Genomic DNA, 16,983 nt, shown 5'->3' with positions numbered 1-16,983 from the left:
TCGGACACATTCATTCGTTTCTATTCCTTTAAAGCCTGGGGGAAAAAGACAGAAAAAAGAAATGGAAATGGAAATGGGAAAAAAATATGCAAAAATCCTGTGCTCTTCTTTCTTCTTCTCACACACGCTGCACGCGCTCAAACACTCCGCCTCCGAGCGCAACAACTTCAAGCGCTGCCACCCCAACGCAGAACACCATCCCGATCCACAGCGCTGCGTCTTCCCCACATACCCTCCCAGCACATCCATCACCACTGCAAATCCTCCCACCCAGCACAGAAACGCTGCTGTCACCCCTATCAGCAGTGTCTGCACCCACACCAGAAATGGTTTCGAAGCATGTCAATGCCAACACATCAAAGCAGAACAACAAAAATTTCAATAAAAAGAAATTTGAAAAAATATAAAATAAAATAAAATAAAATAAAATGATATGAACGTTCATTAGCATTCCGAAGAATGCAAAAATCAATACTTTCTTCCTTTTTCTTCTTTCTCGCAAAGAAAACAAAAATGAAAGTTATCAAACATGAAGCACACCTTCCAAGGCAGCACAAGACAAAGCAGCAGCCCACTCGCAAATTCACCAAACAGGAGCACAATGCTGCTCAGCGCAACATTGTCGCTTCCCATCCCCACAAACAGACACACACACACCTCCAGCACACGCATGCACACGCTCACTCCAACACACTCGCTCCCCATCCCCACCCACTCCATCCACTTCAGCAGACCCTCCTTCCTTCTCCTTCTCTTCATCTTCATCTTCATCTTCATTTTCTTCTTCATCTTCATCATTTCTTTGTTGCTTTCTCTCTTTCTCTCCCTTCCCCTTCTCTCTTGTGCAACTGCAGCATTCCTCGTCTTGTGTGCTGCCGCTCCTCTGTTCCCATCCACCCTCAACTCCCAGCGGCAGCCCCAGATCCAGCCCCAACGCCCCCAGCTCATCTGCCTCTCCACCCAGCACATGCCTCATCACACCCCCAAATCCGCCCCCTTCTCCTTCCTTCCTCCCCTTCCTCTGCTTCCCCTGCCACTCCCACCACGCACAGCACACCCCGCGCACCCCCTCCCACACAACTGCTGCTGCCACACACAGCCCGCACACACTCGCCCCACACGCTCTGCAACTCCCCACCTCTCCCACCTCCCCCTCCCCACATACTCCCCAACAGCCCCAACACACCCAAACACACACACAAACCACACCCCTTCCCACACAACCATCGTCATCCATATCCCAACACGCATCCCGCACCTCCCTGACATCTCATGCCCTTCTTCCTTGTTCCTTTTCCTTTCTTCTTCTCCCTGTCTCCCTCTCCGGCAGCCTCTTCGCTTCTTCTTTTCTTCAACTCTCTCCTCTTCATCCTCTTTTTTCTCCCTCTCCCCTGCCTCTCCCCACCCACAACTCCCACCACACAGCCACAGCCCCACCGCACACCACAACAACACACACACCGTCGCCCCAACACAAGCCCCATACACCCCCACGCTCCACACATCAACCTCCCCATCCGAAATCGACCCCACAAATGATGCCATCTCCTTGTTCTCCGCCACACACCATTCTCCACACACCCCCCACCTCTTCTCCCCAACAACCATTTCCGCTCCCACGCCTTTCCCCTTCAGCGTCACCCAATCCACAATCCTCTCCCACGTCCTCCTTTTCCTCTCTCCCTCCCATCCACCCCTTCCATCCCATCCACCCCATCTCCCTCCTCTCTCCTCCACAACCCTTCCCCCCTCCTTCCCCAACCACATCTCCAATCCTCCTCCTCCTCCTTCTCCTCCTCTTCCTCTTCCCACAAACCCTTTCCACACCCCAGACACCACTGGCACATCCATCCCAAACAGCGCTCCGCCACACCGCCGCATGAACATCCCAATCACAACCGGCATCTCGCTGTATTTGCACAGCGACAGCACACACACCACACGCGCCATGTGCACACACAGCCCACCCAGCGCCACACACCTCCTCATCCCAACATCCACCCCTTTCAGCCTTGTCAATATTTCCTCCTTTCTTCCTCTTCTTTTAACTCTTTGTTCCGCCTTCTCTTCTTTTTTGAGTTCCTCACTCATCATCTGCTTCGTCTCCCCCTCCTCTGCCACTGCCAATGCCACTCCTTGTTCTTCCAAGCTCACATAGCTCTTCCTCAGCGGAGCGTGCACAGAAGATGAGTGAAATGAAAGAGATGATCGTGATGATGATAATGCCGATGAAGACGAAGAAGAAGAAGAAGATGATGATGATGAAGATGCAAAAGTTGGAGAGATAGCAAATGATGTGGCTGCAAGATGTGATGGAGTTGAATCTGGCGAAAGAGACGAAGCTGTTTTTGCTCCATCTGTGGTTGCTGCAACTGCTGTGCTCATTGGAGTAGATGCCGGCGGGAAAGGCGATGCTGGCAACGAGGATGATGCGCATGAAGTGCTTTGATTGAATGGAGTGAAAGAAGCAAAAGAAGCGAATGAAGAGTGTGAAATGCGTGTTGTGTGTGTTGAACATTTTGTGGATTGTGACTGAAATGATTGAGGTGTTTTGAGGTGAAGTGAACCCTGTTGACAGCTTCGGCGAGTGTGCATCTCGTCCAATCCCTTTTCCTCTTCCCAATGCAATCTCTGTTCCCCTCTTTCTCCACCTCTCATCTTTCTCCCCTTTCGTTTCTGTTCTTTCCTCTTCCTCTTCATCATCCTCATCTGTTTCCTCCTCATTCATTTCATGTTCCCCTCTTTCTGGCTTCTCCTCTTCCCTTCTGCTTTCATTCTCCCACAAATTTGGCGTTGACACTTCTCTCACATTCGGAACCCTTCTCTCTCCTTCTTCTTTCTTCATTGTTTCTTCTTCTTCCTCCTCCTCCTCTTCTTCTTCTTCTTCTTCCCTCTTTCCATTTGCACCCATCTGTATCGTCTTCATTTCTCTTTCATTCCTCCTCTTTCTCCTTCTCTTTTCTTCGCTTTCTTCGCTTTTCTCTCTTTCATCATCCTTCTTTTCACAATCTTCTAATTTCCTCTCTTCCTTTTCTTCTTCTTCAACTTCTTCTTCTTCCTTCGCAGCCTCTTCCTGAAGCTCCTCCATCAGCCACTCTCTTTTGCTTTCTCCTTCACACACAACCACTCCAACTCCAAGCACGCTTGCAAGCACACACACCCCAAACACACACCCCACCCACTCCATCGCCTTCTCGCTTCTCCTCAACCACCCATCCTCATTCTCTTCTTCTCTCATAACTCCATCTTCTCCATCTTCTCCATTTTTCCTCTCCCCGTCTTCTTTCTCTCCCCTTCTTTTCCTCTTTCTCCTCCCATTTGCCCTCGCTTCCTCCTCTCCGCTTCCACAGCATCTCCACAATATGCCCCTTCAAATCCTCTTTTGCACACACACACTTTCTTGTCTCTTTCTTCCTCTTTTTCTCTCCCCTCGTCTCCATCCCAATCTCTTCTGCTTGTGAAGTGCCTCTTCTTCACGGACACACACCTTCCTCCATTCCCACAATCCGAGTTCCGGCTGCACCGCCCGTCTTCCCATTCGCATTCTCGTCCGCCTCTCTGTCCACCGCATTGGCACTCCGCTGGCGATAGCTCTGTTGCCCTTCCGCATCCAAACACCCCTGACGAGCAGTTCGACAGCCGAATTCTGCTTCTCTCTTCTCTTTCTCTTTCTCCTCCTCCTCCTTCTTCTTCTTCTCTTTCTTCTTCTTTGATCAAGCAGAAGTCTCGTGTTGCCTCTATTCCAATCCCATTGGCCCAGATCACTCCATCCACAGACACACTCAGCCACACTTTTCTCTCTCTGCAGCCCACACAGCATATCACAGCAAGACACAAGGCAAACATTCAATAATTCGCAGCATGTCACAGAATAACATCAAATACAAAAATATGATAAAACAAAAACAAAAATAAAAAATAAAAATAAAAATAAAAAAGAAAAGAAACAACTCATTGGCAAAATCATCTTCTCTCTTTCTGCACACCTTTTCCTGCTCCACACAGCACCCAGCTGTCTTTCAGTGATGAGAACACACAGACAATCTCTGATGGCGACACCCATTCCACCCCCGAAGACATCACATTGTCCAGCCGGCACTGCAGATGAGGCGTCTTAAACATGTTTGCTCCCTTCACTGCAAACCGCGCCTTCACATCTCCACACTCTCTTTCTCCTCTGCCCCGACGCTGCTCCACCACATCCACCGAGATCCTGTCTGGAAACACCGATCCAATCTGCACCCTCCCAAACACAGGCACCATCACCCCATCTCCTCGAGCTCCGCCTGCCTTGCTCCTTGTCTTTCCCCCTTCGACAGCCCATTGCGGCATCTGCACAGAATCCTCCACACTCACGCGCGGGTATCCAAACTGCACCTTCTTCACTGCCCCTTCTCGGATCTTGAAAAACCCTTCGTCTCCCCACTGCTTCCCCCACGAATTCACGCACAGCCAGTACCCAATCTCCTCCGTCTCGTCCTCTGCCCCGTTTCCATCTCCGTCTTCATCATTGCTCATCTCATCCACCACACCCACCTCGATCCTGCTGCTTTTGCTCCTGTTGCTCTGCCTCCATTCGGCATCTCTTTTCCTCGCCTCTGCCTCTGCCTTCTTCACTGCCAGCGCTGCCTTCCTCCCCACCCGCTCCTTCCCATACCCCACTATCCGCACTGAATGCGGAGTCTGCCACTCTCCCGTCTGCTCCACGTAAATCCCCTCTTTGTACTTCGTGAAGTCTTCCCGCACCACAATCGTCCCTGTCACCGGCCCAAACACAACAAGCTCCTCTTTCACCCGCTCCCTCCCGCTCTTCCCCTCCGCGTCTGCCCAGTGAACGCTCTCCGAAAACACCACCCCGCTCCCCAGCGCATTCACACATCCCCTCTGGCACTGCCCCTGCCGCCCGCGATACGGCTGGCACACACCCAGCGGCACTCCATCCTCCATCGTCTCCACCCACGCCTCTGCTGCCCGCCCGCCCTCGCAGCTGCTCCCGTCTCGGTTGCAGTCCACCAGGCTCTGCGTCGACAGCTCCCCGCGGAACAGCCCGCCTGTTGCTCGGCACAGTCGCTCCCCAAGCGCCTTCGTCACAGACTCTGCCCAGCAACTGCAAATCATCAAATGGACAAATAAAAAAAAATGCAAAACAATTCGAAAAACAAATTCTATAAAAACAACAGCGCATATGGTCTCCTTTCTTGTTCCAGGGATCCTCGCTTCGCACCCACCTCCACGCACATTCACACACCTTCCGCAAGACAGCTGGTTCGATGCTCGCAGAATGCACTCTGGGTGCCTCTCCCGCGGGTCGTAGCTTTCAGGCAGCCTTTCGACAACATACTTGTTTGCCGGCCTCTCCGCACTCAGCACAGCCTCGCTGTTGTCCTCCGCCCACATTTTCATAAACGGCTTTTCTGGCATCCCCCTGCTCCGCAGCACCCGCTCCTTCCACAGCCCGTGGTCAACAACCCCCGTTTCTGCCCCAAGCACCACGGCAATCACTGCCATGATAAGTCCCTTCATTTTCTTTTCTGCAATCTCGCTTTTTCAATTCTGAGTTGCACACGCAGTTGCCTCAGCACAAAAAAAAGAAAGAAAAATCGGTTTTTCACAATCCCAAAACAATCCTTTTCTCCCATCACTCGCCCCCTCTCCGCCCTGCGAAGCCTCTCCCCTCGCCTTCTACAGCTCGTTTCATTTCTTTTCTTCTCTCCTCTTATTTTCCTATGGGTAGAAGATCCATTTATTTTTTTTCCATTTTTTCATTTTTTCGTGTTCACTCTCTTCTCGCTCGGTTAATGCTTAAAATTCTTCAACTCAAACAAAAAATAATAATAATAATAATAACAAAGAATAATTATAAAAGGTCACAAAACGTGAACAAAAAGCAAATTGATGATTGAGAAACATTTCTATTTCACTTCTTTTCCATCTTCCCGAATTTTTCAATCAGGGCATTTGCCATTTTGCTGTTCGCTGGAAAAGCCCTGCTCGAACATCTCGTCCGGCACAGCTGCGTCCTCCATTCACGCTTCCTTCTCCTCCCCTCGTTCCTCATCGCACCTTTCTTCCAATTCCTCTGCTTTTGGCCAGCCTTTTCAACCTCTCCTCCACTGCTGTTCCCTTTTCTCTTCTTTTCCTTTTCCCCTCCATCACTTCCTTCTCCTTCCCTTTCTCTTGTTCCTTTGCGCCTCTTCCGCTCCCTTCCTTGTCCCTGCCCCAGCCCCAGCCCCACCCCATCCTCCCTCTCCTCAGCTCCTTCGCTTTCGCTTCCTCTTCTCTTCGCTTTGCTTCCTCTTCCTTCTTTCTTTTCAGCGCCTCTTCCGCTCGCCGGAAAAGACCCCGCCCCAAAAACCCTCGTGGCAGCGGTGGCCGGTCTCTTGCGCTGCCTGTCCACACTCTCGACTGCACCGCCTTCTTTGCCCTGCTTCTGCCTGTGGTTGGCTGCTCCTCTTCTGCTGAGGCTGCTCTTGCAGTCGTTGAAGACTGGGAATGCATTTCTTCTGTCCTCTGCATGCTGCTCTTCTCTTCTTTTCTCTCCTCTTTTCTCTCCTCTTTCTCTCCTTCCCTGCCTGCCTCTCCCTCCTCCCACGTGTTGAGCGCACTTCCCTTCCCAAACACAGGCGGCCTTTCTCTCAGCGACAGAGGCAAGCACACCTCCATCGCATTCTCCCACACTCCTTTCGAGTATTTGTTCACAAGCGCCACACCAACATCACTCTCCAGCTCCTTCCTCCTCCCCTCGCTCACCCACCCAGCCCATCTTTCCTCTTCTCCTTCCCCTCCTCTTTTTCCCTTTTCTTCTTCTTCACCATCTTCTTCTTCTTCTTTGGCCGCTGCTGTTCTCCCTCCATTCAGAGACAAAAGATACTCTGCCACTCGCCGCAGGCTCTTCAGCCGATCCATCTGACAGGTGGGGAAAAAGGGAAAAAAGAAAAAGAAAAGCAGGCACATACAAAATCCATGTCAAAAATAGGGTCAATTGTTCGGAGATAAAAACATGAACATAAAACTCATCTCAGATTCTCACTCTCTTCCTCTCTCTATCCCTCTCTCCATTCTTCCTGCCCCACACCTTTCCCTCTTCTGCTGTTGTCCTGTTCGTCACCATCGACACAATCTGTACTGCCAGAAACCCAAACACAAACAGCCCCAGAATGATCCCGTAGAGCCCAAGCGCCACACACCCCGTCTTCTCCCCCACCACAATCTGCAGCAGCTTGCTCCACCCCATCCCGCTGCTCCGCACCCCCAGCACCCGCAGCCTCGCCGGCACCCACAGCCGCCGGTCCACCAGCCACGCCCCAATCACCCCCATGCTGCTGATTCCCATGCACATCGCTGCCACCCCGTTCACAAACAGGAACAGCAGAAAATACCGGAAGTTCCACTCTCCGATGCATGTGTTGAACCACGGGCAGTGGTGGTCCCGCTTCGACACACACCTCCCACACATTGAGCAGTGCTGCGACCGCGGTGGCCTGCTCGTTCCAGCCACGAGCCCCACCAGAAAAAGAAATGAAAAATAAAAATAAAAATAAGAAAGCAATTATAAATATTAATTTGAAAAAATGAACGAAAAAAGACTTCGTCGAAGGCTGATTCACACCGAGGCAGCTTGCACACGGGACACATCTTCTCTTCGCTGTAGATCACATTATCGTACGGGAAGCACCGGAACAGGTCCTCCACGTTCCCAGCCGTCACAAACCCTGGGTCTGAATAGCACGTCACGAAAAACAGGACAACCGCCAGCACAGCAAACAGCCCGCAGAACGCACTCACACCCGCAAGAGCCACACAGTCAGCCAAAGATCCTGCAAGTTCAGCCCAAACAAAAAAATACTCGAAAAACAACTCGCATACTTCTGCACGCTGTCCCAGAAGAAGTTCGGCACGTGCGGGCACACAAACACTGCCCACCCGCCGATCATCCCTCCTGCAACAAGAACATAGAAGATCTGTCTTCCCGCCCAGCCAACGCACCGCACCCAATTGAAGCAAAAATTGAAGCAAAAATTGAAACAAAAAAAGAGCATAAAAATCTTCCATTTATTCGTCTTTTCCTTCAATGCTGCGGGGCACACACCTGAACAATCGGATTCCTTTCCGCCACCAAGTAGTGCACCATCTTCCCGCAGGTTCTCCGCCCCTCATCCTTCGATGGCGGCGCTGGAGCGCTTTCTGCGCGTTTTTCAAAGCTTCCGCACGTCAGCCACTTGAACGCTCGCCCCCACACCCCCGACCGGCACCCCAGCGTGCCGCCGCACAGATACACCACAAACAGCCCCAGCACCCCAATGCTCCCCACAAGCACCGCAAAAACACCAAAACTGATTTCCATGCTTTTTATTCTGGGAACAATAAAAAATGAAAAATATTATATTTTTATCTTCTTCTTCTTCTTCTGAGGATAAACTTGAAAGAAATTGCGTGAAATGTATTGAGGTGAAGTGGTCTGAAATGAAGTGAAATGAAATGAAGTGAAGTTGAATAACATTACCAAGAAAACAATAAAAAGCTTTTCACAAATACATTTTATTTCCATTCTCCAATTCATCTCCAGTGGTGCTTTCACTGTCCCTCAATCGCCCTTCCACGCTCAGCAGCGTCTGCTTCCTTCTTTCTCCTCGTCTCCTCTTCTTCTGCCTCCTCCTCCTCTGTCTGCCAACTGTCCTCCTTCTCGTTCCACCCCATCCACCTCTTTCCCATTCCTTTCCCTTTTCTCTTCCCTGGCCCTCTTTTCCGCGCCTTCCGCAGTCGGAGGTCGATCACATCATACACCCACAAATAGAACACACCTGGCGGCGACTTCTTCAGCCGCTCTGCTTTTGCCTTCTCCCGCTCGAACGCCAACCTCTTTCTCCTCCTCCTTCTCTCTTCTTCCATCTGCCTGCTTCTTCTCCTTCTCCCGCTGCACACGCACAGCGGCACAACTACTCCACATCTCACATCTTCCTCGTTCCCATTTCCATTTCCATTTCCATTCACATCCTCGTGCTCTCCACATTCTCCACATTCTGTTCCCATTCTCATTCCCTTTCCTCCTGTGTCCCACACATATGCTGGCACTTCCAGTCCACTGCCCTCTCCAAAGCCATTGGTGCTGCTCCATTTGTCCCAAAACGGGTCTCTGATTCGCTCTGCCCACTCTCCTTGTGTTTCTTTTCTCTTTCCTCTCCCTCTCCCTTTCTCTCCCTTCTGATTCTTCTTCTTCTTCTTCTTCTTTTCTTCTTCTTCCCCATTCGCACTTACAGCTTTCTTTCTTGTTCCCAACACTCGCTTTCTTCGTTTTCCCATCTGCCATTTCGCTTCTTCCCTCTGTCTGTCTTCCCTTCCTTCCATTTCTCGCTCCCGTCCCTTCTCCTCTCTCTGCACCGCTCTCCGCTCTTCCGCTCTTCCTCGTCTCCACAAACTCCTCCACCCCTCTCACCCCCCTTCTTGCCCACCCAAACGCCACCACCACATCCACATCCACTCCTTCTCCTTCTCCTTCTCCTTCTCCTTCTCCTTCTCCTTTCTTATCCCCTCCAAAATATCTGTCTGCTTCTGACTTCCTTTTCTCCTCTTCTACCTCTGCCTCTTTCCTTCTCACTTCCTTCAACATCTGCTGCAGCGCTTTCGCCTCCTCCTCTCTTTCCTTCTCTCTTTCTCTTTCTCTTTCTCTTTCACTTCTTCCTATGCTGTATTCTTCAGCATTCCCAATCTCTCCAGCCCATCTGCCTGTGCATTCCCTCACTCCATTTTCCAGCTCTTCTGCTGTTGCTCCCCTCCACTTCTCTCTCCACTTCCTCTCCACACCCATCTCGTTCGCCTCTCCCGCCTCCTCCACTTCCCCAATCACTGCATCCTCCTTCAGCTTCTTCTCCTTCAGCTTCTCCTCTGCTCTGTCCCACATCTCTTCTTCCGCCTCGTCTGCAGCCCACCTCTTCCGCACCCACACTCCAAACACTCTCTCAAACTTCTCTGCCTCCAATATCTGCTCCTGAACCAGCCGCCTTCGCTTCTTCTCCCACTCTCTTCTCTCAACATTCTCCGCCTGATTTCTTCTTTTCCTTCTTCTTCTCCTTCTTCTCTCTGTTCCTTCTTCTTCTTCCTCCTCTTCTTCCGCACTTCCTGTTCTTCCTGTCCATCCCAGTGAATCCAACATCTTCTTGTCCTCTTCTCTCCACTTCTCCTCCAGCGCCACTCGCTCTGCCTCTCTCAGCCCACTCTGCTTCCTTCCATCAACCACCACTGCCACCTCCGCTGCCACCCTCCCCCGCATCGTGTGCGGCATCTCCCACCCCAGAATCCTCTCCACAACTTCGCCCGCCTCCCTTGCTTCCTCGTCCTCCTCATTATCATCTTTTTCATTTTCTTTATCTTTATCTTCATCTTTCTCCACCTTCTCATCCATTTGAAGTTCTGTGACTCTCTTTGCCATTTGAGCTTCATTCTTCCCATATTCCCCTTTTCCACAGGCATCCATCCTTTCTCCCATCCTTGCCTTCCCTTCGAAGATGCTTCCGCTTTCCCATTGCAGTTCTGCTCCGCTGCCCAGCCGTGCCGCCTCCTTCGCACTCTTCCAGCTTTGCATCCCCAGTCGTCGATCCTTTTCAGTTCCTCCGCTCCGCAAGCTGCTCTGTTCAGGAAAATCCTCTGTTTGTGTTTCTTTTGCGTTCCAGCGCCCGAGCTCTCCCCATCCAAAAGGCGTGGAAGACTCCTTCGCGTTCGACTGCGTTCTATCTCCGCTGAAGCACGTTCTCCCTTCACTCAAGTTCGCCATCTTGTCCATTCTGTGCCCTAAGCTCAAAAACTCTCCATAGCTCATGGATTCTCTTATCCTCGTATTTGAGCTTTCAAAGAATGTATTGTATGAGCCAAAATGTTCATCAATATCTACGCTCAACATGCATGATTCAAAAAAAATGAGTTTGAAACTGAGGGGAAAATGTGCAATAATTAAACAAATCTATTAAAAAAATGTTAAAATCAAACATTCAAAATGGTTTAAAAGTATACTTTTACGTTCTTTAATGTGATAATTTTTCCTTAATTTTAATTTAATTTTCTAAATAAAATTCTCAATGATTCGAGTATCAATGGAACTCTTTTCAAAAAAACATATTTTTATAAGCAGCTTCAAGTCAATTTTTCTTTGATCATATCTATAATTAAAAAATGAATGGAACTTAATATGGTTATCTTAATTCCGCATTTCTGCATCAAAATTAAAAGAAGAATTTTTTAGGAAACATGTTCTTTTTCTTATTTGCTTCGGTAGTTGCTGAATCTATTGTTGAAACAATTAATAACGATCCAACATCGACTTGGGTTGCAGCAGAGTATCCCCGCTCTGTTATCAATGTTGCCAAATTCCGTGCAATGTTAGGAGCTGAGTTGGGCCCACATATGCCTTATGTTCAACCATTGTCCCTCAGTGAACCAACGGAATTTGATGCTCGTGAGCAATGGCCAGGAAAGATTCTCCCAGTTCGCGATCAAGCTTCATGCGGATCTTGCTGGGCTCACTCAGTTGCAGAAGCAATGGGCGATGCACAGAACATTGCTGGATGCCCTCGTGGAGCAATGTCTGTTCAGGATCTTGTTTCTTGCGACAAGACCGACAGCGCATGCAATGGAGGAGATATGAAAAAAGCTCAAGAATATTTGGTGAAGACAGGAATCACAACAGAGGCATGTGTTAAATATGTTTCTGGATCAGGTCGCGTTCCTGCATGCCCCAGCAAATGCGACAATGGATCACAAATCATCAGATACAAGTTGCAATCATGGAAAAGCGTTGAACCAAGTGAGATCATGCAAGCTTTGATGGAATACGGACCACTGTCTTGCGGATTCATGGTATATTCCGATTTCATGAACTACAGAAGCGGTGTGTATCAACACAAATCTGGATATTTTGAGGGAGGACACGCTGTTCTTCTTTGCGGATGGGGTGTTGAGAATGGTCTTCCATACTGGCTTGTTCAAAACTCTTGGGGACCTGCATGGGGAGAGAAAGGATTCTTCAAGATTCTTCGTGGATCAAATCACTGCGAAATTGAATCTTATGTTACTCTTGGTGTTCCAAAATGTTAGAGGAATGTTATTTTTAAAGTTTTAAGTTTGATTTTTTATTGAATATGTGTCCTTTGTTTGTTTTGAATTTAATGTCAATCCAAACAAAGCGAAGAGGAATAAAAAACTTTTTATTTTTTAAAGTGAATATGATGAATTAAAGTTTTAATGGAATAGTTAAAACAGAATAATGAATTTAGAATTTCATCTTTCATTGTATAAATACTTGTGAAAAAACATTGATACTGTTTAAAGTTTAGTAATTTGTGGAAAGATATTTTTTATTCTTCAAAACATACATTAAAAGTGGAAATCTTGATAGTTTTTAATCTTGAATTGCACACTTAACAGCAATTTCTAATTCTTGCATATTTCGTTTGTTTATAGTTTATAAACATCATTTGTGATGTTTTGAGTAAATAAAAACATGCGAAAGTTCGTAAAAACATAATTTTAATATTTCAAAAATTTTGAAAATGTGTCAAAAATTTTTTAAAAAATGAAAAAAAAATCAGTTATAAAAAATAAAAAATAATAAAAAAAGTTTCACTTTATGAGTTTTCTGAATACTCAGAGGCAGATAAACCATCGCCTACTTCAATATTGTCGGTTTCACTTGTTTTGCTGTCATTAGAAATAAGAAAATCATCTAATTCAGGTATTTCTTCTTCATTTTCTTCTGTTTCTTCTGTTTCTTCAACTTCTTCTGTTTGTTTTTCTGTGTAGAAAATAATTTTTGATACAAATTCTTCAAATCTCACAATCTTTCTCTTATTAATTATCCAAAAAGCAAGTTGATCAGCTACATATTTTTCTCGAATGCCATGGGGAGGAAAAAATCTTCTCATATGGCTCCATAATCCTTCGATTGTATTTGTGTGTGCATGAGTTTCTTCATCATAAAATTTTCTCTTATGGCAAACTGTTAGATGATTGTATCCTAAACGAGAAAGAGATGAGTATGCCTTCCATTCATCTGACATTATTGTTGAATGCGGAAGAATGTGCTTTTGAATGATAGAAATCAACGTTGAAGCAGAACTGTCTGGCGCAATCATTTCAAAAAAATTCCTTGTTTCATCCATTTTATCTTTCTTTCGCTCCACTGCACCAAAGACCCACATTTGTTTCTTTCTTCTTCATCTGTTATATTTTCTTTGGCATAGGTGTAAATTGTACCACTTTCAGTTTGAATTTTTTCAAAATTTGAATATCATAGCGTTAATCTGCATAATTTAACTGAGCGATTCAAGGAGGGAAATTGCGAAATTCGATCATGAAAATTTACTCGATTTTTATGATTGATCAAAAATCCCATAATTTATTTTTTCATTTTTGATCTAAAACATAATTAAATAATCAAATTTGAACTTTTAAAATTTTTGAATACTCATCAAATCCATGCAAGAGGAATCAGAAAAGAGCAAATTTCCAACATTTACACAGTTTTTAATTAATTCATCAGGGAGCGACGAGTATTCCCTTTCACTGTTTGAAGAATATGGCATTTTGAACAAAAATATTAAATGTCATAAGTGCGGTGTCAACATGTTACTTAAAAAATGGAGAATTGTTAAAAGCAATTACTCATTTCGATGCATGAGATGCAAAAAGGAATATTTTTGGAATTACAAAACAATATTTAATGGACACAAAATATCACCATTTTCTACAATGTGCTTGTTGTACCATTACTGGTATCGGCACGAGATAAATGAAACGATAAAAGAAACAAATTTATCAAATAAAACAATTTTAAAATTCAATCAATTGATGAGAAGAATTTGTGCCTATTTTGAACTGAATTGCTCAGACAAAATAGGCATCAACAAAACAATAGAAATGGACGAAACTCTTATTTCAAAAAGCAAAAATAACGTGGGAAGAGTAAAAGAACAGCAATGGCTTTGGGGTGCAATAGAAAGAAAAACAGAAGGACAGAAACAGAAACTCAAACTTGAATTTCTTCCAAATAGAAATGAACAGTCACTTTTGAAATTTATTGAAAGAAACATAGACAAATCAGCAACTGTAAATTCAGACATGTGGTCTGCTTACAACATTATAGAAAAAAAAAGGTTACAAACTTCAAAGTGTAAACCACTCAACAAGCTTTGTGAATAAAATAAATAGAAAAATTCACACACAAACTATTGAATGCATGTGGTCGCATGTGAAAGCTCACATACCAAGAAGAGGAAGAACATATCAAATAAAAAAAGAATACATATGGGTGATTTTTTTTGATATCATAAAAAATTCCGAAGTTTGATCAAATATATATTTCATTAAGGGTTGGGCTGATAAGAAAAAATTAAGAAAAATTATGCGATAATACGGCTAAAAATATTATTATTATTATTATTCATTTATAGATATTAATTATTTAATATTTGTTTTTTTCAGTTTTCAAAGAAAATTTAAAAATTTTCATTTAAATTGTAAAACTTTAATAAAGAGAACTTAACACGCGTTCAATCGATTATTAAACATATCTGGTATAATTTTCATGACAAATAAAACTATTTTTTTAAAAAGAAATGCGGTGTTGTTGGTTATTGAGGTATTATAATCTTATTGGTTTTTTTTTAAGCAGTTATTATTTATAATAAACTCTATATATAAAAAGCAGTTTTCATTGAAAATGATTAAACAACAAATGCATTATCATATTAGCAATAGAAAGTTTCTTTTTTTTATATATATACAAATGTTTCTCAATAAAATATTGATTTAAAAATTTGATCCAAAAAAGTTATGGAAAAATTATTAAAGAAAAAATGTTAAGATAAGAATCTATGCAATTCAGGAAGTTTTTCTTCAGACAAATCAAAAGCTCCCTAAGCGTTTTTGCAACTTCCTTACAGACATCCACACTTCTTTTCCCTCATCTTCCTCTCTGACAATCCTTCTTCCGCTTCCTTTTTTTTTATGCTTCCTTCTGTTATCTGGATCTCAACATCGTTCAATGCTTTGCTGCGATAGCTGATCTGCCTGTTTGCTAAACTTCTATATTTACTGACAACTCTGCATCAAGTGATAATTAAAATCTTTCTGACTTATCGTTTGAGTCAGAAGTTTGATAGCTTTTGGTGCATTCTACCACTTGTGCAGCTTCCAATACAACTGGCCATACCAACAGCGTAACTTATGTTGCACCTGGAAACTTTGAGATGTGGAAAGACCATTTATCAGGCAGATATTATTAAGCTCTGAAAGGCCGATCCCGAGCGACTTCGAAATGCAATAAAATATGACATGCAGTTTGTTTTTATAAATACAGCATGAAGGCAGCAATGCTGTTCAATGAAGAAAATTGATTTCTGAGCGTGTGCCGAAGTGGAGTTGAGATGGCAGGCAGGTGAATATGGCAGGGGTTTGAAGAGGCGAGGCAGTGCAGGAAATGAGGAACCAAACGAAGTCCAAAGGAGGTAATGTTACAGCTGAGCTGGCGACAGGGGCTGTCCTGCTGATAAACGGCTCATCCTTTGAGAGTGTACCGCCTTATCCATGAGAAGTGAGGTACAGAGCCATGGCTTGGGTGGCGAAATGTTCTTGGATGCAGCTGATGCCATCAGGTTGTTTGCCCTTGTGCATGTGATGTTAACTGGATGCGATACGAGGAAGGACAAATAGAAGTTGACAATATGTAGCATGCTTCAGGCTGTGGTGGATATAAGCCATTTAAACAGGATCAAGTTCTGTACAAACTTGAGCTTTCTCAATAAGCTTAACGGATTTGAGTTGGACATAGCTGATTCATCTCGCTCGATCTCTCTTGTGAGTATTTCTGGGCAATCATGGTCAACAAGGCATTTGTGAAAGAGGACATGGGCTTCGATTTCCTCGCAAGTGGGCATTCGGCTGAACAATATTAGGAGATACTTCATTCCATTTTACCTGGAGTAGCTGTTGGGCATATTATCATAAATCCTCACATAATGCATCTGCTCCGGCTTAACTGTCAGAGGCAGCGAGATGTTTGTCGACTGCACCGAGTTCGAAAATACTCTATCCATTTCCCTATCTTTAACCACTGCTGTGCATTGAACGACGCCTTCGTGGATGAGGATGCCTTTCTCCAGTGCTCCAGCATCCACTACCAAATCAACGAGCACCTCTTTTCCCTCGATTTCACCCAGTCTTCCCTCGCCACAAACACCTCCATCAGCTGCTCCGACTCCTCACACACCAACACCGTCCCCGTCCTTGATCTCTCCTCCTCCCCTTCATCACCTTCTTCCACACCCACCAGATATTCGTCGAATTATATACTGACTCCTCTTCTTACCAGTACTGCTTGCCCCCTGCGCTTTACTCTCCACATTTGCACTCCATATCTCCCGCGCCATCTGCAATGCCTTCTGAATCTTCGCCTCCTCCTTCGATACACCGATCTCCCTTGCTTTCATCCAATTCGTTTAACCTCGGGAAATCTTGTACTTGTTTTCTTCGCCACAACTTTCTCATTGCTATTGTCGCTTTTCTCAACAACTGCATCCTCACCTTCTGCAATATTTCTTTTCACTCTTCCTTTGCATCTGCACACTCTTCCCTCTTCTCCTCTCGACAGATCCCTCACTGCATCCTCTTCCCTCTTTTCTGCAGCCGACAAGAATGTACACCTCAACTCCACACTTTTTTGTGTTTTCATGAGAAAACTTCTTCTATCAATCTTCTTTTAAAAATTCGTCCACCTCTCCTGCCCCACTCTTCGTTCTCTTCACATTTCTTCATTCTTTATCTCCCACCCCAACCTCTCCGCTCTCAGTGTTTCCTCTTCCCTGCTCGTGTTCGGCTATGGCTCAAGCTCCTCCATCGAGCATCTCAACAACAATGATCTCGCCGTTGCAGCTGACAGCGTTGTTCTTCTCAATACCATCTGTAATCCCTCTTCTTCTTCTTATTCTTATTCTTCAT

The 16,983-nt window shown here is 45.4% G+C and overlaps 6 protein-coding genes across 6 annotated transcripts; 1 reads left to right on the top strand and 5 right to left on the bottom strand.

Moving 5' to 3' along the window:
- Window positions 1-118: 118 nt before the first annotated feature.
- Window positions 119-3,846, bottom strand: MONOS_18389 (uncharacterized protein; the record flags this gene model as incomplete). The annotated part of the gene is made up of 5 exons (XM_067871404.1): window positions 119-309; window positions 658-1,124; window positions 1,166-2,011; window positions 2,568-3,353; window positions 3,395-3,846. 5 exons carry the CDS (start codon window positions 3,844-3,846, stop codon window positions 119-121), a joined length of 2,742 nt encoding a protein of 913 aa, XP_067718745.1.
- A 117-nt stretch (window positions 3,847-3,963) lies between these two features.
- On the bottom strand, window positions 3,964-5,523 carry MONOS_13756 (putative cathepsin B2 cysteine protease; the record flags this gene model as incomplete). The annotated part of the gene is made up of 2 exons (XM_067866488.1): window positions 3,964-5,107; window positions 5,249-5,523. 2 exons carry the CDS (start codon window positions 5,521-5,523, stop codon window positions 3,964-3,966), a joined length of 1,419 nt encoding a protein of 472 aa, XP_067718744.1.
- Window positions 5,524-5,789: 266 nt separating this feature from the next.
- MONOS_13757 (putative DHHC-type zinc finger family protein) lies at window positions 5,790-8,344 on the bottom strand (the record flags this gene model as incomplete). The annotated part of the gene is made up of 5 exons (XM_067866489.1): window positions 5,790-6,906; window positions 7,076-7,481; window positions 7,610-7,780; window positions 7,867-7,961; window positions 8,090-8,344. 5 exons carry the CDS (start codon window positions 8,342-8,344, stop codon window positions 6,055-6,057), a joined length of 1,779 nt encoding a protein of 592 aa, XP_067718743.1. The 3' UTR covers window positions 5,790-6,054.
- A 35-nt stretch (window positions 8,345-8,379) lies between these two features.
- MONOS_13758 (uncharacterized protein) lies at window positions 8,380-11,148 on the bottom strand. The gene is made up of 2 exons (XM_067866490.1): window positions 11,005-11,148; window positions 8,380-10,954 (listed from the first exon to the last, which is right to left on the bottom strand). The coding sequence occupies exon 2, from the start codon at window positions 10,892-10,894 to the stop codon at window positions 8,777-8,779; it is 2,118 nt and encodes a 705-aa protein (XP_067718742.1). The 5' UTR covers window positions 10,895-10,954; window positions 11,005-11,148; the 3' UTR covers window positions 8,380-8,776.
- A 36-nt stretch (window positions 11,149-11,184) lies between these two features.
- Window positions 11,185-12,509, top strand: MONOS_16628 (putative cathepsin B4 cysteine protease). Its single transcript, XM_067869523.1, has one exon. The coding sequence runs from the start codon at window positions 11,239-11,241 to the stop codon at window positions 12,082-12,084; it is 846 nt and encodes a 281-aa protein (XP_067718741.1). The 5' UTR covers window positions 11,185-11,238; the 3' UTR covers window positions 12,085-12,509.
- Window positions 12,510-16,471: 3,962 nt separating this feature from the next.
- Window positions 16,472-16,717, bottom strand: MONOS_14763 (uncharacterized protein; the record flags this gene model as incomplete). The annotated part of the gene is made up of 1 exon (XM_067867593.1): window positions 16,472-16,717. One exon carries the CDS (start codon window positions 16,715-16,717, stop codon window positions 16,472-16,474), a length of 246 nt encoding a protein of 81 aa, XP_067718740.1.
- Window positions 16,718-16,983: the final 266 nt, after the last annotated feature.

Source organism: Monocercomonoides exilis (genome assembly GCF_001643675.1).
Source record: "Monocercomonoides exilis strain PA203 chromosome Unknown scaffold74-111510, whole genome shotgun sequence".
Taxonomy (NCBI): Eukaryota; Preaxostyla; order Oxymonadida; family Polymastigidae; genus Monocercomonoides; species Monocercomonoides exilis.
Note: the sequence above shows the minus strand (reverse complement) of the source record. Positions and strands in the feature narration are given on the sequence as shown.

What these genes read in the sequence shown, in the direction of transcription:
- MONOS_13758 (XM_067866490.1), bottom strand. Translation starts at nt 10,894, where the DNA reads ATGTTGAGCGTAGATATTGATGAACATTTTGGCTCATACAATACATTC.
- MONOS_16628 (XM_067869523.1), top strand. Translation starts at nt 11,239, where the DNA reads ATGTTCTTTTTCTTATTTGCTTCGGTAGTTGCTGAATCTATTGTTGAA.